General features: G+C 38.7%; 1 protein-coding gene across 1 annotated transcript; it reads right to left on the reverse strand.

Moving 5' to 3' along the window:
* Positions 1-1,910: 1,910 nt before the first annotated feature.
* On the reverse strand, positions 1,911-19,951 carry LOC124880491. Its single transcript, XM_047385639.1, has 11 exons — positions 19,536-19,951; positions 13,596-13,744; positions 10,764-10,926; positions 10,536-10,635; positions 10,262-10,425; positions 10,035-10,165; positions 6,894-7,038; positions 5,690-5,789; positions 3,929-3,998; positions 3,757-3,846; positions 1,911-2,520 (listed from the first exon to the last, which is right to left on the reverse strand). Exons 1-10 carry the CDS (start codon positions 19,897-19,899, stop codon positions 3,757-3,759), a joined length of 1,476 nt encoding a protein of 491 aa, XP_047241595.1. The 5' UTR covers positions 19,900-19,951; the 3' UTR covers positions 1,911-2,520.
* Positions 19,952-20,595: the final 644 nt, after the last annotated feature.

Consider the following 20,595-nt stretch of genomic DNA (forward strand, 5'->3'; position numbering starts at 1 on the left):
TTAACCTGAGCTAGGGGGAGCATGTAAATATTAAATAGGATGGGTCCCAGGATAGAACCCTGGGGAACCACGCATGGGATTTTTGTGAACTCCAATGTGAAGTTACCCACGGACACAAAAAGTCCTTGTCTTTCAAGTAGACTCAAACCAGTCAAGTACTGTACCAGAAAGACCAACCCAGTTCTCCAGTTGCTCCAGTAATATACTGTGGTCAACAGTGTTGCATGTTGTGCTGAGGTCCAATAAAACCTACATTGTGGTTCTTCCACTGTCTGCATTCTTGCAGATGTCATTGAACACCTTGACAAGGGCAGTCTCGGTTCTGTAGTGAGCATGGAAACCTGACTGGAAGACGTGGCCAAAGTGGCTGCTCATTTTTAAGAAGGTATTTAACTGTTGTAACACAGGATTTTTAATAACCTGATGAATGGGAGTTTTGAGATGGGCCTTTAATTTTGCAATAGCAAAATTTTTCTTCTTTTAACAGTGGTTTGAAAATGGCTATTTTTAAGGCCTGGGGGAAAACACCTGACAACATGGCTGAGTTTATTACTTGAAACAAATCAGACGCAACAACATGCAAAACTTTCGTAAAGAAAGCTGTTTGTAAAATATCGAGGCAGCAGGAGAAACTTATTTTATGAATAATTTCTTCTAAGCTTTTGTAGTTTACTTGCACTGGAATCAATGATGTCTGAAATTTTAAGATGGAAGTTATCTGCCAGCTAATTTACTGTGTTACAGGACAAGGTGGGGTTGAAAGAGTAAACGTGGATAAAGGAATTACTTACACTGGCCTTAAAAAAGTGTTTTCTTATAATATCTCTCAATAACTGAACGCTTTCAAAGATGACAGAAAAGTGGTCAGATAGGGCAACATCAGTTACAGAGTCCCTGGAAATGTTCAGACCCTTACTGATGATTAAGTCTAAAATATGTTCCCGTTTGTGTTTGACGTCTGGTTAAATCTTAGATCATAACTTTAATACATTTAGCAGCCTATCACATTAAATATTTCTGACATATTATTACATTTTATATATATTGACATTTTACAGCAGTTTAGATTACTTTGAGGCTGCTCTGAATGTAAACCCTTTTAGTTTACATTTTCTCTGATATTAAAGGCCACTGAATTCTAACAAGATTTGAGAAACAGCTTAAGTTAATATTTGCTGTTAAAAACTGGTTTGGTTAATTCTTCTGATTAAAAAAAACGATTCAATAGTTATAAGAAAAACCCAATTATAACATAAAATGTGTCACCCAAACATGCAGACAGCAAAAATTGAGTTGTCATGGTGATCTCAGGGTCACTAAGCTAAGCAGAGATTAGTGTCCTGTTTTACCTGAAGATTTTGGTTTATCTCAAAAGGCTACTTGCCAGGTGTTTTCACTCATAACTCTAAAACTATATGACTTATTAATTATATATATCATCAGAGCACAGCTATTGGTTACCATTAAAATTATTTGATGTCATGCTACAAATTTCTTGGTCTCTTAAGTAATTTACAAAAACAAGTAGTTCATTTGGTAGTTTTACCATTAAAATGACCTACAAGCTAAAACATGAATCATAGAACTATAAAAGCTACACAAAGAAAGCTGAAACTGATATAACCTGCTGCTGGATTGTAAAGTTTTATGTAAATTTACCTAATAAACAAATTTAGCATTTTTCTATTTGTTTACTTTCCCTGTCCATTTATTTGTCGAGCAGTAAAAGCCACCCAGACCAACAAAGGCATTAAATCCCATACAGCAGAAAGAGAGGATGGTGCGATTCATTTGAGGGAACAAAGAAGATGGTTATGGGACATGTTGGATTTTTTCTGCACTGAATGATAAAATAACAAAACAACACAAAAAGTAAAAAAAAAAAAACAGCAAAAAAAAGTAAACACATGTTCCAAACTTATTTTCAGTTTAATGTTTTCTTAGACATTTACAGTTTTTATACCTGGTCTTCTTTCAAAAAGTGAGCACATAGTTTGGAAATCCATCTTAAAATGGCAGTTAAGACTTTCAGTAAACTTTTCTAATAATAAAAACCTTATTTTCATCCAAAGTTGACCTGAAAATCGACTGAGTTAAAGTCAGCCAGCAGGGTTTGTGGAGGTTGTTGAATATCCAGACGTACTGTTTTGAGCTTCTCTTTAATTTTCTGTATTTCTTTAAAGAGAAGTAGTGCCAACCCAGATACACTCATGCTATCAGCTACCTTCAGCCATGAAGCCAAAGCACATAGTCTTGTGTGGAGGTCAAAACACCTAACACAAAAAAGCAAGGAAGCGCTTCTTGTACAAAGAGAATATCATTCTTTTATTTCCCATCACTTAGGTTGTCACTGGCTGTCTTTTGTAATCTGCCGTCTTTTAACTTATTTCATATATGCTCTACAAAGGCTCATGCCATGAAATACCACAACTAGCCCTCTTATTCCATCTTCTCCTGCGTTGGAGGTTGGGAGCAGAGCTTTCTTATTCTCCCTACATTGCGCACTCCATGACTGGATGGCCTTCTTCAAAGTCAGTTCCGACAGAGTGCATTTCACTATCCTGTCCTTAATGCACTTGATCAGCATGCATCTGCATTGTCATGAAGAGGAACGGAAGTACTGTGGCAACATCTGAAGCTGCTCCTCTTCCTTCCAAAGAACTAAACTTTACAGTGTAGTTATTAAAGTGGTAATGCATTGTCCTTCAGTGTTTTTCTGCTTTTTTGCTTAAATCTTATAAGAAAAAGTCTCAGTCAAAAGATTTCTGCCAACCAGCAACTCCTGAGCAGGTTGAAGGATGAAAAAAGAAACCGAGTTTTATTATCCATCCTCAGCCAGGTTTCATACAAGAACTAAAGGCCTAAAGTTAGTTTTATGAAGTGAGGAATCCAACTTTACGGGTTTTTTAACTGTTGCCCATATGTAAACAGAAGGTCAACGTAGGTTAGAAAGTGACTGCAGTCTACAGTCACCTGTGAAAACAGGGTAGAAGTGAAGGTATAGTTTGGGATAGACTCAGTGGTGGTGGAAATTACAGCTAATAAAATTATTTAAAAAAAAGCTAATTCAAAATGAAGTACCACCTGAAAGGCATATGATTAGGTAGGATTTCATTTTCAGCATGGCAATAATCTCCTCCAAACTCAGTGCAGTAAACAAACACCTAGACATAAAGAAACACAACAGAACATCGTCCGTCATGAACCCATGTCATACTGTAAGTTCTTCAGTACGATTGTCCCGTTTAAGCTGCCTCCAGTCGTTCAAACATGAAACATAGTCTACAGACTGGCTTCCAACAAAATGCATTAAACCTCCAAAGAGAAGCTTTAAAACTGTCTTTAAGAACCCTGAAGAAGAATTCTCAAGAACTTTTATAAGAATCCTATGCTGTAGAGTTGTTTGTCAAAGAAAGATGCTCATACCAAATATGCAAATATAATATCCAAAGTCATTAGCATATTACACAGTTTTTGCTTTTCATGTTGTAATTTTGAGGTTTTAAGAAAACTCTGCATGGTTCCTGTTTGACTGGAAACACATAAGTGTGCTATATTCACAGGTGAGCTCTATTTTCACTGAGTGGTGGCAGTTCTCTCCGGACTGTAAACAGGTCGACACAGACAAGGTCCCTCGCAGCAAATCCAGAAGACGTCAGTGGAATGAATCATCTCATCCAAATACGTAGCTTCCTTGTCAGGTTCACACAGAGTTTAAGTCCAGCTGCTCTGCAGCTGTTTGTGTATAAAAACAGGTCAGCATTTTCCCTGGTGCTCATCAGGTATAAATGGAACGCAAGTATCAGTTTGCTCCCTCGGCGGTAGGAACAACCTCTCCTTTGGAAGCTGAAAAAAGTGTCAAAGCATTTGTGAAAACAGAGAATCGGAAGAAAATACCGACATTTTTACACATTTTCTGAAAAAATACCTTGTTGTCCTTCATAATATCCTTTATTACGGAGGGGTCCAGCCTGGTGGGGCCAAAAATCTTTTCATGTCTGCAAAGGGTAGCAAATAAACAAAACAACGTGTCAGTTAAAAGCGCGTAAACAATGTTTCCATGAATCATTTAAAGACTTGACACGGATGGGAATGCTATAATAATTACACACATTTTTGTCTTGTAGATAGATTTTTCCACCTAAGCTGTGGATACCTGCAGCTCCTCCTGAGTTACCATAGGCCAGATTAATCTTCTCAGTGTAGGTGAGTGGCTATGTCTTGGTAGGTTTGCAGTTGTGTGAAAGTAAATCGCACAGAGACTATGTTTGCCGCGGGGAAAGCTGGAGGATGCGGGAGAGGGTGAAAAACCTTGCTGCCTGGACCATTGATTACCTCACTGACCGGCCACAGTACTTGAGACTGCGCAGATGTGAGTCAGAGGTGGTGGTCTGCAGCACTGGGGCCCCACAGGGCACTGTCCTGTAACCATTTCTTTTCACCCTTTACACCGTGGACTTCACCTACAATCCCTGAAAATCCCTCTACGCTGTCGTCTGCTGGGACCCAGGCTGCACAGAGCGGGACGGGAACAGCCTGAACAACTGGTTAGGAGGCCAGATCTGTCCTGGGCTGCCCACTTGACTCTGAGGAGGTGGTGGTTGAGAGGAGGATGTTAGCCAAGCTCACATCTATCGTGGACATAACCTCTCACCCACTGCACCGGACTGTAGAGGAGCTGAGCAGCTCCTTCACTGGCTGACTGAGACACCCTCAGTGCAGGAAGGAGTGCTACCGCAGGTCCTTCATCTCCATCGCTGTCAGACTGTTCAATTCTAATGTATAATAACCGGTGCAACAACCTGTGTATTTGTAAATACCTGCTAACATTGTCAGCTTTACAGAAATGACCTCCACCTTTTTTACTGTACATAAGTCATTTTCTTTTTTTTCTTTTTACTTTATTCTATTATTACTACTTGTTGTGCACATTTACCTTGTTCTTCTTTCATTGCACATTGTTTCATAAATATTTGCACCCTACTAGTGTGTTACTAAGAGCTGCTGTAACAAGTTATTTCTCCATTATGAGATCAATAATGTCTAGCTTATTTACAAATTAGGTGACCCAACAGGCTATTGTTTGTACCGGATTTTATTTAGGGGTTATATAGCACGCATGCCTAAATATAAATACATGCCACACTTTTCAGCTTTTAACTTGGAAAACCATCAAGCATTTTCCTCCCATTACACAATTATGCACCACTTTGTTCTAATTTATAGCTTAAAATCCCAATAAAATCCATCCAAGTAAGCGGTTATAATGTGATCAAATGTATGTGGTATGAATCCCTTTCGCTGTAAATTTCCTCTGAACCTTAAAATGTCTTCCATTTCATTTCATATGTTAAGAATGTAGAACAAATGATCATCTCCAGCCGATATATAAACATTTGACTATCCCTCAATGAAACCTATGTAGCTTGTGAGTTACTGAAGTAAATGTATGGATTGTTATGTAATTATTGGCTAATATTTGGCAGTTCTCCAAAAATATGCATTGATGACCACTTTATCAAGTTCACGTTTCCTGTTTTCTTCTTCTCTCACACATCAGCGATTCCCAACAATGTGCCCCAAGTGTTTGATGTTTTTGTAACTGGTGATCTCTTTAAGCCTATTTTCTAATAGGACCCCCCTGACAAACATGACAGCAGTTGGTACAGAAGGATCTGGGCACACATACTTCTTGAAGCAGTAGAAGGATAGTGCGACACAGAAGCAGACCGTGAACGGGATGATGATGGCCAACACATTAGCCATACTGAAGCAAGTTGTTGTGGTACCTGCAAGAATAAGAAGGCAAAGTGTCCTCAGATTTTTAAAATACAAATGTTAGGCTTTTGCTCTTAAAACTCTAGCACCAAATGAGGTTTCAGTTCAGACATCATCACAGTTCTGCTCCTCCCAAACCTGTTTCTGCACACTGCCGCTGCTACTAAACTTTGCACATGCTTACAACAAGGAAAAAAAGGTTTTCCATTTGCAAAAACCACTAAAAACCTGTCACATCACCTAGTGATTGTTGAAAAGAAAGTAAATCCTCTGAGTGTTGGAAAGTAACACACTGATCAGAAGTGCACTGACTGTTTTAGTAGACTATGACAATTTCTAACTATGCTGTTTTAGGGGAGATTAACTGTCTACAGTTTCACAAGAGTCTAGAATTCAGTTTTGGGCTGTTTTGTTGAGTCAAACAACATCCGCGTTACTATATGGAATTACTTTGATTAGGCCAACTGGCTGTTTCAATCCGGCAGATCAGCAGCGACTCACCAGTCAATGGGACTGTCAGCATTAAAGGTGGAATATTCTTGTGCTTTCCAGCTTTCGTAGTTGTTTGAGAGCCCGATGGACTCACAATCAGCTTATCAGCCAAATCAGCTGATGAGGCGGGTTGACACAGAGTTCACCTGATCATCTTGTTTGCTTCAACCACTCTGAAGATGTATGTACTGTGTACTAAATTTACCAGCTGCATCTTCTAAATTGTTGGTTGAGATGGTATGTATCAAAATCAAAGAAGAAAATTTTAAATGTAAAACGAGGTGGGGCACAAAGATTCAAAAACACGATACGTTGATCGCTGTTTATGATGTGCAACGCAGCTCAAATAAGGAACACACGTCAGGTGACTATCATCTTTAATGCGAACATGGCGTACATACCTGTGTCTGACACAGAGACAGAGATTGCTGAGAAGCCACAAGATGCTGAAGCTAAAAATACTGATCTGACCAATGAGAGTCATGCAGGGAGAAATGAGAAGGTGACTACTCAGTATCTAACCTGACAATTTTAAAGCAACCTCCAAGCAAATAATGTGAATGAATTCAACTTGATATGAGCCATGTTAAGACAGAAAGGTAGAAGTAAAACTGGATATTTACCGTAAGTTATAACTTCACTGGTTTCACTGGATACTTCTGTGCAGAAACGATCAGTAGTGATGTTGTATTGAAACTCGTACCCACAGCATTTATTGTTGGGAATATCCACAGTCCAGTCTTCCCTGAACTTAAAGCACTGGGGAGGCTAAAAAAGGAATTATTATTTGTTTAGCAGTCTGTTAATGGGGTACAATAAAAAAATAAAAAAAAACATGTTATTCTAACACACTGATTCTCAAATCTTACAGGTTATGCATAGTTTGAAAAAATGGGTCAGGTTTTGGCTTGAACTACAACCCTAGTTTTAATGAAGTTGACACAGGTAAAACATAAATAAAAACAGAACACATGATTTGCACATTCTTTTCAACCTATATGTAACTGAATAAACTACAAACACAAGATATTTAATGTTCAAACTGATAAACTGTATTGTTTTGGGGTTTTTTTTCGCAAATTTTTACTCATTATGAATTTGATGCGTGCAACACCAAAAAAGTGGGACAGGGACAACAAAACACTGGGAAAGTTAAGGAATGGTAAGAAAAAACCTGTTTGGAACAATCCACAAGTGAACAGGTTAATAGGAAACACTTAGTGTCATGATTGGGTAGGAAAGCAGCATCCCTGAAAGGCTCAGTTGATCACAAGGAAGGATGCGGTTCGGTAAAATGTGAACAGCTGTTTGAGCACAGCGTGTCTGAACGTACAACTGCAAGGAACTTAGGGATTCCTTCATCTACAGTCCACAATATCTTTAAAAGATTCAGAGAATCTGGATAAATTCCTGCATGAAAGCAGCAAGGTTGAAAACCAACACTGAATGCCCGTGACCTTCGACCCCTCAGGTGGTACTGCATTAAGACATCATTCTGTAACTAATATCAAATCGAGGGCTCAGGAACACTTCAGAAAACCATTTTTAGTTCACATAGTTCATCGCTACATCTACTAGTTAAACTCTACCATGCAAAGCCAACGCCACACATCAACAACACCCAGAAACACCACCGGCTTCTCTGGGCCCGAGATCATCTGAGATAGACTGACGCAAAGTGGAAAAGTGTTCTGTGGTCAAATGGTTTTTGGAAATCCTCAGGCCCAAAGAGAAAAAGGACTATCTGGATATCAGCACAAAGTTCATAGCCAGCACCTGTGATGGCATAGGTAACTACATCTGTGAAGGCACCATTAATGCTGAAAGGTACATACGGGTTTTGGAGCACCTGCTGCCGTCCAAGCAATGTCTTTTTCAGGGACGTCTCCGCTTATTTCAGACAATACCAAGACACATTCTGCACGTGTTCCAACAGCGTGGCTTCGTAGTAAAAGAGTGATGGTACTAGACTGGCCTGCCTGCAGTTCAGACCTGTCTACTATTGAAAATGTGTGCCACAATATGAAGAGCAAAATATGACACCAGAGTCCACGGACTGCTGAGCATCTGAAATTGTTGATCAAGCAGGAATGGGAAAGAACTCCACCTACAAAGCTTCAACAATTAGTGTCCTCAGTTCCCAAACGCTTATTGAGAAAGGTGACAAACACAGTGGTGAACATGACCCTGTCCCAGCTTTGTTAGAATGTGTTGCAAGCATCTAATTCACAATCAGTGAATATTTGCAACAAAAAAAAAACAATAAAGTTCATCAATCTGAACATTCAATATCTGGTCTTTGTAGTGAATTCAATTAAATATAAGTTGAACAGGATTTGCAAATCTGTTTCCACAACATCCCACCTTCATTGGAACTGTGGTTGTAAAACTTAACAAACAAATTACAGCATTCTTTCAAATTTTCTATAACTCTGTTGTGGTTTCATCCTTTTTGTTGTGTCAAAAAAAGAGAACTAGCTTTTGTGTAATCTTGGCTTTTGAATGTGTGTCTGTGTGTGTGTGTGTGTATGTGTTAGTGTGTGTGTGTGTCCATATTAAACAAACAGGAACAGCAATTTCCCAAAACAATGAAATTAAAGTTGACTATCAGCCTTTACTCATCTAAAAACAGAAGTAAAACAAAATGGTTCCTGCAGTAGTGAGTTGCTGATGTGATGTGACAGTTTGGTGTCTCATTGCTTCATTGTTCATAAACAGTTTAAAAACTTGGCTTGCATGGAGGTGTGCAGCTTCTACATATCTTTGTAGAACACAGAATTGTTTTTTAGTTGTCTCTGTACGTTTTCATATTTACAGTCCCTTGAAAAAGTATTCATACTCCTTGAGCTTTTACAGATTTTGTCACGTTACAACCACAAATTCCGATTTATGTTATTAGGTTTGTTTTTTATGTTATTAGGTGATAGTCCAACAGAAAGTAAAGCTCAATTGTGAAGAGGAACAAAGATGTTTATAATTTATTTTAGAAATAAAAAGTATGGCATCCATTTGAATATGGCCCCCAAGTACAATAATAACCCACCTTTTTTCTTTTTTTCCAATATTTTGCGGTGCTAGTAGCCGAGGTCCCTGGGGTTGGAACACGAACGCGCTACGGCTGCATTGAGGACTGAAGCCTCAGTGTGTGTGTGTGTTGTGAGGCCTATTGCTACACCACGCGTGAAAAGTTCAATAAAAAGTTATCCTTTCAACAGATTCTCTCACCTAAGCTTGCAGCTCCTCCAGAGTAACTATTAGCCTCTTGGATGTTTAGGTAAATCAGGGCTTTCTTTGCCAGGCCTGCTTTTGCACATCTAATTTTCCTTCCACTTCACAGTTATGCACTACTTTTTGTTGGTCTGTCTCATTAAATCCCATTAAAATACATTGTGGCTGTAACATGATAAAGTGTTAAAAAGTGGTATGATTTAGTTTTAACAGCACCCTATACCAGCAAACATGGCAACAAACCGAGTACAGGCGCATATGCCATTATCACTCAGTCAGATCCTCGCCGATTATATACATATCAGGAAACTCTCGCGTCACTTCCATGTCATATCACCGTGGTAACAGTGAGTTGTTGATTGTGTAAATGGATGACTGAAGATTAAATAATCATCTAAAATATTTCAGGAGGGATCTCTCCTGTCATAACTCTGCGTCCACAATGAACCATGCCCCACACGTTTAGACTCAACGTTGTCTCGTGACCTCCTTACATGAAAGGACTTGGAACATTTCAGTGTTTTATTGAAACTTACTTTGTTATTTCCGCATTCTTTATACCAGAGACAGAAGATCCAAGTACAATCACGTCCAATATTTGGAATTGTCCATGTGAGTTTGAGATTATGTCCAGTCTCGTTAACACTCATTTTCTGCACAGGTATTGCTAAAAATACATATAAAAACAACAAGAACAAGTCATTTTGCCAGGCAGGGCACAATGCAGTATAGATTACCAAATACGTAACCAAAGACTACCAACCATATTTAGGTCTAAATGTGGTCATTCTGGTCTCAGTCTCCACAAGCACAAAGATGTCTCGGCCCTTCTCAGGTTTCAGGTAACAGCCATTCCTTCCTTTTATCTTGTAAGGTCCTTCACACACCTTTAAACTTTCTATGTCCTCCTTCGTTTTTCCAACGACCCTGAAATAAAGAACACAGAAGGCTGATGGGTCATATAAAGTTTCTCCTGCTTCACCTACAGAGCCAAATGCAACTCTCTTAGTAGCCACTAGATGGAGACCTAGTCCCACCTATAGGACACCTTCAGATCCTCGGATGAATCAACTGGAATCCAGGAACAGTTGAAACCGTTTGGCAGGAAAAAACATCTGAAGTCCTTCACCAACTCAGCTGCACAGGGCAAATAATAAAGTAGAGAGATAGTTAAAATATGTATATATGACTTAAAAGCTCAACAATGGAAATACAGGCCGAGTTCAGCTATTATTTTACTGTAATTACAGTGTCCTCATCCTTACCATGTATCTTTTTTGCAGAGATCTTTATTTTTGCCGGCTGACTTTTATTCCAACCTTTGCAGTCGGTTTTTGCTGTGCAGTAAATCCTGAGCTCCAGACTGCCGGTTGCCAAATCTTTAGTGAGATAGTATTCGGTGAAATTTCTATTCTCTACACGAGTGCCCTGAAAGATGACAACAGATGAAGTTAGGTCAAGTTTGTTATTTATTTATCTTTTCTATAAGATTCCAGGTTAAGTGACTGTTCTCCACTAATTACTCATCTAATGTGCTTTTAAATTAGTCTAAGTTAATTGTTGTCTGTGTTGTGACATGTATAACACATTTCCCTCACATTAATGCTAAAAGTTATAAGTAAGTCATAAATGAATACTTGTTTAACATTAAAAAGGCCTGGTAACTGAGGTTAACAGTCAATAACAGGTACAATAAAGTATTTCAAATAGGGAGATCACTTTGAGTCTTGACAAAAGCAAGGTTGGCCAATCGGTATCTTTATTTAGCCTAAAAAATCCATTTACAACTGAACATTTCTAGCCCAACGGTCCGATCCAAAGTTAGCATAAACAACAATGATGAAAATCAGGCTCGGTCGGCCTATTTGATCAGCTGTAGCCACCTTTAACCACATTTAGAGTCACTTTTTTCAACTTTCCTCTTTGAACCACAATTTTTATTATTTTATTTTAATTATTATTATTATTTTTTTTTTAAGATATTTTTTCAGCACTAGTGGCCTTTATTTTTTGACAGTAGGCAGACAGGAAAGAGGGGCAGAGAGAGGGGGAGACATTCGGCAAACGTCGCCGGGTCCGGGATTCGAACCCGGGACGGCTGCTTCGAGGACTGTAGCCTTCTGGGCTTAACCCCTACACCATCGGCACTGCGCCCGACAATTTATATCGTTAAGGTTTTCTTTTTATTCATCTAAATGTTGCTTGAGGGTTGATAACCTCTGACCCTTGCTGCTTATTGTTGATCCCTGCTGTCATCAACACCCACGAACACAAGGTGAAGTAAAAAAAAAAAACCTTTTTCTTTAATGTTTTTTTTGTTAAATACCGCAGTGGAAATCCAGATCATCCAGCTGTGTTTTTATTATTATTGTACAGTAGGTATTGGAAAGAAGTACAGCCTTGGCTTGTATAACTTACTGTAGATAAGCCTTTGGGCTTAATGTTAAGGATGTGAAAGTCTTGGAGATAAATGTGACAATAAATACTGGGTAAATTAATTAGTGGTGCTCCTTTCAGGGCTCTGTTCAGAGCTACATGCAGGGTTTAAAACAGTGGCAATGGCCCTGAAATAAAAAGATTGGAAGGATCTTACCCAACAAGAAGTATCTGAAAGATAGTAATGCCACATGCTAGATGTGACCTCAGGATAAAGTCAAGATCACCTTGGAAAAATGTTAAGGTCAACTTTTAAGTTACAGATAAATGTAGTGATCTGAGGCAAACTGGTTGTTCAACCGATAGTCACAAAGTATGTGCAATGTTCATTAAAATGACATGCAGGGCTGAAGGCACCTACCAGCAGGGCTGTGTACGTCACATTCATGAATGGAGCCCAGATCATTGAACTGAGCAGTCCTGTTTTTACATGAGGAACATGAAGAGAACTTAGCTCATCTTGGAGTCATTTAATGCTCCTCTGTTTGGGGCAGAATAAAAGATTTACAGTCCTTTTGTAGGGGTAAACTTTGGAGAAAGAGCCAAAGCATGTTCATTTAATGCCCCTGCCTCCCCTCACTTTAAACATGACTATGTTTCAGTTTAACTTCATGTGTAAGGATATGGACTGGACTATCAGGTTACACCGATTGGGGGATGAGCTGTCCGTTTTTTGTTTGTTTGTTTTCTTATGGGTGGGACATGGAGCAGAGAAGCTGAAGCTTCAAACTTCTTTCTCAGACAATCCTGCAGGTAAGTAACTGGAAGAACAACAGAGGTGTGTATAATTTCCATGATTGAAGATTCTGTCAGCTAATGCACCCAAAGAGAATCAGGATTTTATTACAGAATAACACTGTGGTGGGTTAACTCCCTTTTGACCAAAAATATACAAACGCAACCTGAATTTATTTAGATTTGTATGTAGAATTATTAAAGAATTGTACAATGACTGGCTGCTTGAAAATGAAAAAACAGTCTAAATACATTGCTTTTTAGTGATATTTTCTGTTTTCTTTTGTTTTGAGTTGAAAGCATTAAAATGTGTGAATGAAAATCTGGAAATCAGCAAAGGCAACAGGAGAGAATAAAACCGATGGATCATCCATCTGCTTTCTTTTTTTTTGTTGCTTTTTTACCCTATCATCCATATGCTAATTCGCGAATGATGTCATGACCCAGAGATTTCTACTTTATTTTAGAAAAACATACCGTACATAATACATAAATGAGAACTAGCTTCGGTTGGAGATGTGAGCTTAGTTCAGAATGGTTAGGTGGTGAACTATGAAGATGAATTAATTCATTTTAAACTGGCTGAACTGTTTAAAACCACTGCTTCTTAAGGGTGAACTGGCACAACACTGCCGAATAGACCCCAATCATCCAAATCTATTGGCACCCCTCGTAAAGATGTGAAAAAAGCCTTTAGTTAAATTCATGTTTTATTGCAGCACTATAATATCACACCAAAAAATGTCCTAAAATCCAATTTGAGTACACATACTCAGTTGGAGAAAATCTCATGTTAACCAATACATTTTTCATCAGTGAGATTATCTTTCAACAATGAAATATTCAAATTTTTCTTTTAGATCTTTTGCACATCTTTACCAGGAGGCCCCCCCCCCCCCCCCACATTCAGCTATTCTTTCCTTTACCGGGATTTCTTCATCCATTTGCTGGATCTCATATTCGACTGCACAGTTCTGTGGCAGATCCTCGGGCTTCAGCCAGGACCAGGTCACATTCACAATGAAATCATCGATCCACTTATAAGAAACGTTTGTAGCGGCAGGAAGGCGACGATCTGTAGGAGGAAACAAACATGTCAGAAGGATGAATAATGCCCTGACTCAAATGCTCTTTGGTCATTGGGACATTGAGCTGCCTATTACTGCTCTAGAATTCTTTATCAGGTGTTGGACGATTTGTACATAAATTATCATTTCTTGGTTTAAAAAGGTTCTTTATCCTTATGAATTATCTTTAAAAGACATTTTCATTTATATAGTTTGGTGAATACTTTGATAGAAGTGGTTTGAATACTTTTCACATTTATCTTGAGTGTTTTATGAACTATTAACAGAAAAATCATCTTGTCTTGTCTTGCATTTGGGTGGTTGCTATGCAGACTGAGCAAGAACTTGTGTGTGTGTGTGTGTGTGTGTGTGTGTGTGGAGGAGTTCTGGGAAGAGGGCTGTTCGCACCCCGGTCAATCTTCGTGTCCTTGAACATGTTAGAAGGATGAATAACGCCCTGACTCAAATGCTCTTGTGTTTTGATGCCTTCAGTGAGAATCTGTGTACAATGTAAATAGTCGGAAACATAAAGAAAACCATTCAATGAGAAAGGCGCTCTAAAACGTTTGACCGCTCCAATCTAATCATATACAGATTAAAAATCAATAAGACACATTCTAGGTCCAAACTAGCCACAACGCAGTGCAGTCAAGTTCCGTTTAGTTTACCAGTTGGTAAAACGTTTTCTAACCTAAGAGCACGACTGCATTGAGTTGCTGACTTTTCAGCAAGACATCCTCCTGAGCGAGCATGTAGCGACAGTGAACAGTAACAACCCTCTTTTGTACAGGACGAGACCTCCAGCAGAACCCAGTATGAGAGGCCATCTTCTGCAACCAAGTGGGAGTTTGAGAAGACAAAGCAGAAACCAATAAAACAACAACAAACCCAGAAGAACTGAACCAGGAGTTCTTCTGTGTTAGGGATATAAAGGCCTCATCACTGTAACAGTGGCTACACCACCTGGATGTGGCAGAAAGAGCATATCAATTAGGTGCCACCAGATTCCTGAGGAGGCAGGTAGTCAGAACCTCTGTGAGGGGACTGCAAAATACCTACAGCAAGACTGTGTGGCAGTCGCTACTGAAGCATCCCTTCATGTGGGAAGATAGTAAGACACCTAATAAAACTGAAGGCCTCCATGACTGAACTCCAAGACTATAGACTAGGACTGCACCATATCAGAAAATCTTGCGATGATGATGATATTGCTAAAGTTTCATATCAGTTGTGATGCATGCCTGATTTCTTCTTTCCTGTCTTTGTTATATGTGCTTCTACCATTATGTGACCTGTTGCATTTTGGGCAATGTTGTTTGTGTCTGGATAAACAATGCATTGGCATGTAAAATGTAAATTCATAACACTTGGCTTATTTCACCCAACAACAAGTGCACTCAAACAGTCCTTTGCTATATGAATATTGCACACACTGATATTGCAATGACGATATATTCGCTGTTGTGAAGCACCACTATAGCACCCAAAAACACAATTTTATCAAGACTTTCGAAATAAGCCTGAGAGGTGCTGGGATCCTTCTCTGTGGAGCAATGAATCAAAATGAACACCATGAAAAGAATAAGCAATAAGCTAGATTTAAAGTGGGCATTAAATCATTTCAGATGCAACTCTACTTGATTGACATGCGATGAATAAGCTTTACACACTAAATCCAACAGAGCAAGAAACAGTGACTTATTGTCACAGGGTGTCACGGTGTGAAAAATAAAGCAGCACCAGCAGTCACTTATTAAAACAAAGGTTATGAGCAGCATATCTAAGGTGGTCAACAGCAGCAGACAGCCAGAAAAATGAACCAACATGTTAGCAGAGCAGACAACAAGCATAATAGATATAAACAAGGACTAAAAAGGTATAATAATTGTAATAATATAATGTTACTTTAGTTGGCTGCAGAAAAAATACATTTTGTTGTTTTTTTTTGTTCTAAATAAAAGTAATTAGATCAACATATTTGCTTTTGGTCGTTTTGAACCAATATTTAATAATTTAGTTGTTGTACAAATTATATTGCTCAAGCTTCTTTCTTTTAACTCAAAGCCTTGACTGTCATTTTAACTGTGATAACTTTATGATTTATGAAACTCTTTAGTTGTTAAAAGGTCAGAACATTTTCCTAAATGTCCCGTAAATTTAACAACTAAGGAATGCCGGGTCCAGTTTGAGCTCGGTAGTTAGATTCTCTGGATTCCCAGTAGGCCCCAGTAAACATTAGCGTTCCATGTGTATAAAATGGGATAGCTGAAGAAGCATCTTGTTTGTTCCCACCTCAATCTGTGTTTACACGTCCAACCTACAAACTTAAAATCAATTTGTACCACAACGAAAGACTAACTTGGGCAGGAACCCGACGGTACTGAACTAGTAATTCAATCTGAAAAGACTCACAAGGAAAAGGGATGGCAATTAGAAAGGTTTTAATGATGTGTGATTACATGGTTTGGCGCTCGGACCTGGGAGGAAGACATGAATGCTGAGAATGACATGAGCTAAAATGATCATTTGTAAGGTTTAGATTTAGAAATGTCTTCCCCCTGATCCGACACTGGTGGTGGATTGGCGGCCAGGGAGCGAGGAAGCCGGGAGGAGATAGGAAGGAAGATGGTGGAGGAGGGATGAGCTCAGCTGACAAGCGAGGATGAACAGAGCTGAGGGTCCTTTAAAAGCGAGGCGTCGGAAGGTGATTGGATGGAGAGTCAGACGGATAGGATGCTGATTGGAAGGCCGGGAGACGCACAGAAGAATCATTGGAAGGTGGAGGCGGTGAAGGTGAGTCTTTCATTCTGAATTTTCGTCTAAACTCCATTTAATAGAACTTGTGTCATTTATTATGGTAATGATAACAACATGTAATATTTGTGTATTTTAGTACAATGTCTTGATGGTTGAGTCACTTTAACCTAGTAATTATCAGCTCTAGACCAAATGGAATGAAGAAGGAGGAAGTAAATATCAGAAGTCTTTAGGTTGGACTTAAACAACAGCTGACATGTAGCGCTGTTCTAGTGGTTCGACTCGTAGCAAAATGCAATCAGCTCGACTGTGATGTCTCTGCATCGTGTTCTGAAACTCAACACGCTCGGAAAACCAAAACATGAAAATGAAGGAAGTATTCCTGTTTTGTTTATGCAGATTCAGGAATAGTTGACTGATTAAATTACTCATACATTAATACATACATACATACATTAATGCACTCAGTTTAGCTGGAGATCAGCTTCCTGCTGAATGCTTCACTTAGCAGGACAGTTTCCGTGAGCGTGATTTGGCAAGACTAACAAGATTCCAGCTGAGGATCAGTGAAGGTAAAATGTTCCAGTCAACTCATCAACACACCCTAATCCGTGTACACCTATAAACGTAAACCTGGAACACGAATACAACTATTTAAGGCACTAACAACGTCCACATTTATACATGGGAGCTGTTTTATGATAGAAGGATGAACAGTAAAATTAAGCATGTATTAATATTTACACATTGGTCACTGATAGATATCAGCACATTAGCAGCTAACCTCAGAGATGGTGACATTGATAATTAGCATAGTCTCGTTGTGGACCTGCTTACACAGATTGTCCTAAGCTTAGAGATGCCTGTTAATTATGCTGGTATAGATGTTTATACATCTGTTATTTTGACAGAGTTTGGCCTTGATGGATGCTTATGGTACAAATTGGAGAATAAATCCAAATTCAGCATCTAATGTCCTCTCCAGCGTTAAACCTACAACATTTTCTTTTAAGGCAAAACAACAACTTAATTAGACAGTCAGGCTAACAGAGGCTGTCAGACTGCATTTATCACAACAAGGGAGGGCACTAGATTTGTGTCATAAATCATTCAGACACATTTCTGACTCTAATTTGACTTGAAACTTTTTTTTAAAATATATTCCAGTCTTTTTTATTACAGCTAATTGAGGGGGGAAAAAAAGAAAACGGAGAGCATAAGGAACTGCAATGATTCTACAATAATTGTTTTAAATGAATTTAGAACCATATAAAAAAAAAATAAAAAACTATTGCAAACTTTGGAAATTAACGGAGGCCATAGTTTGTTATTTCTATATAATAAACTGTGAGTGTTGATGAGTTGGAGGAGGAGGGTGGAATACATGAGACAGCTGGAGGGAACATAAAACTAGCCCAGCTTACTGCCCCCATTAATAAAATGTTGTTTTTTGGGTTTTTTTTTTTTTTTTTTGGCTTTACCAACATCAAATAGGCTTAGCAGTGAAGGCTAATCAAACATTAATCTGGAAGCAGTCAAAACAATCTCAGTTTAAAAAAAAAAAAAAAAATTCAAATTGAGGAATTTCTGCCTCTAACAGTTTGAAGTGTATTTACAGTCTCCACAGCTGCAGTCTGACCACATCATGTACTGTAGTTGTTGCCTTACTTTATAAGTAGTCATGATAGGTGATAAAAAGCACAGTGACAAACAGCTTTCAATTTCCTTAACCTTTGCCAAACAATCCCCCAGTCACGTTCAATAAATTACAATATGCATTCAGATGAGGCTCGTTTTTTCAGTACCTTTCTAAAATAACAACTATTAAGCAGATATTAAACATACTTTTCATTGAGCCCATATTTCTGCGTTTAAATGTTTTTTATTTATTTATTGATCTTATGAAATATTCTAACATTAAATGTCTTGTTTTCATCATAATTAACAGAATTACAGGCTTTAAAACATCGGTCTCTAAAATGTGTTTTACTTAGTGAAATTAGTTAGTGAAATAAATTAACTTTTATGTAATATTCGATTTTATTGAATATGATTGTTTATCAGAGACAAACAAAAATATAAGGAAGACTTCTGAGTCTGCTGTCAGCTTGGGCGTAAGTTACACTGTAAAGGAGTTTTGCCATATTATGCTACAATAATTTCATATATGATACATTCTGAAAGCTCTCGGGTCAAAAATGTAAGGTTTTAATATTTGAAAGGAAGAACTTTATCCATAGCCTGAATAAAGGGCTATTTCACGGTTTTCAAATGAATCTGCTCTAGAAAAAAAAAATCAGTCTACATTTAAATTTCTACCGATCCGTTTTTTTTCCACAAAATAGGTCAAACTATTAATTTAATAATGAATTAATCATTTTTTTAAACAAAATATTCATCTGAATAACAAAATCGCTGGATTCTGCTGAGAAAAAGCAGTGGGATGACCCATGACCTCAGCAACGCCGCTTGTTGTGTTTGGGTTTTCGCAGTGATCAGAGGTCGATAGTGGCGCAGTGAAGGATCACAGTATTCATCAGATGTTCATAAACATTTTTTATTCATTTTCATTCCAGCCTTGCAGAAACCACTATTACTAATTCTACTGGGATGGAGCGTTTACATCCTCATTTTGGCCGAGTTCCACAGCCGCAGTAGTTTTAATTCAGCCCCAAAACTGAATTACACAACCTTATTAGCAGCTACTACTAGGCTAATATTTATTCATTTGATAGATTTTTAATCTATTTATTTCCTTCTTTAAATTTGACAGAAAATATATTCGCCAGAATGAGGCGACGGTTTAGTAACTGTTTAAATAACAGCATCATAGAGTAAAATAGTGTAAAAATATTTAAAGGTCAACTATGACACCGGGTAAAAGTAATTAAGCTAATGAATTACTATATGATGTAGTCTAAGGTGCGTGAAAACGAGGACAGGAGACATAAAAGGTAATAAAACCGCCAACAGGTGGTCAATTTCAGCTAACCTGAAGCCAACATGTCGTCAGAGACAAACGAGAGAAATAAAAAGTCTGACCTGCTTCAATGCAGGGTGTCATCATGATAGCGAAGCTCAGAAAGGTGAAAACCCACAGCGTCGCGCTCATGTTGTCCTCGAGCGTCTGTTCGCGCGACAAATTCCCACGAGCGCTCTTGTATTCCAGGGGGAGAGGAAGACGGGAGAAAACACTACAACAAAAAAACGAAAAAAGTCTACAAATCACTGCCTGTGACAGACACACGCAAGCGGAAGGGTGCCCAGAGGAACCCCTCCACCAGAAAGCAGAAGACGAAAACCCAAATGGGAACAGAGAAGAGCCCAGACAGTCTCGGTGGGTCAGAGTGGCGACTGAAGGGAACGGCGGCTCGAGCTGCGCTGGAGTACAGTAGGAGGAGATCATTGATAGTCAGCCCTACATAGTCAGTGCCGACAGCAGGTTAGAGCCATAAAACACTGCTTGGATGTGTAGGAGGAGAAGAATAAAACAGAACACTGCGAGGAGGGGTAGCGCATGCGTGTAATTTGTAAGCGAGATATCACAAGCACAAGTGTCAATCCATTCCTGCAGCCAGGAAGTCGTCAGCCGCTTAATGATTCACAGAATCATTAAGCTGAAAGTCTGTATGATATTGGGTTTGTGTTAAAACCAATTACACGACGTGTAGGAGAGCAGGGAAAGGCCAGGGAAACATACACAACTCATGGACGTGTTTTCCAAGCAGCAGGACCGATGATCTGAGCATCAGAAGGGTTGACTTTAGAGGCTTCTTATGCGCCTGGACAGATACAGATTCTCTGTTCCATATTGATTCTGGGATAGCTTTTATGTCACTTTACTGTATAGGAAATAAAGGAGGATGCCCATGATGGCGTGAAGACAGTACTAAGGACATGATAGAAAGAGGGAGGTAGGAAAATTGCACACAAGTAAAGAAACCAAGTGAGGGAAGAAGTAAAGGACCAGAGGAAAAAAATGAACGAGACAAAGAAGGAAGGTTGGAGGCAAAGACACAACATTTAGACAATGGAATAGGTAATAAAGTCTGGAAATACAAATGTTTTTCTTATTATTTTTTCCCATACTAATCTAGACATT

This window comes from Girardinichthys multiradiatus, chromosome 14 (genome assembly GCF_021462225.1).
Source record: "Girardinichthys multiradiatus isolate DD_20200921_A chromosome 14, DD_fGirMul_XY1, whole genome shotgun sequence".
Taxonomy (NCBI): domain Eukaryota; kingdom Metazoa; phylum Chordata; class Actinopteri; order Cyprinodontiformes; family Goodeidae; genus Girardinichthys; species Girardinichthys multiradiatus.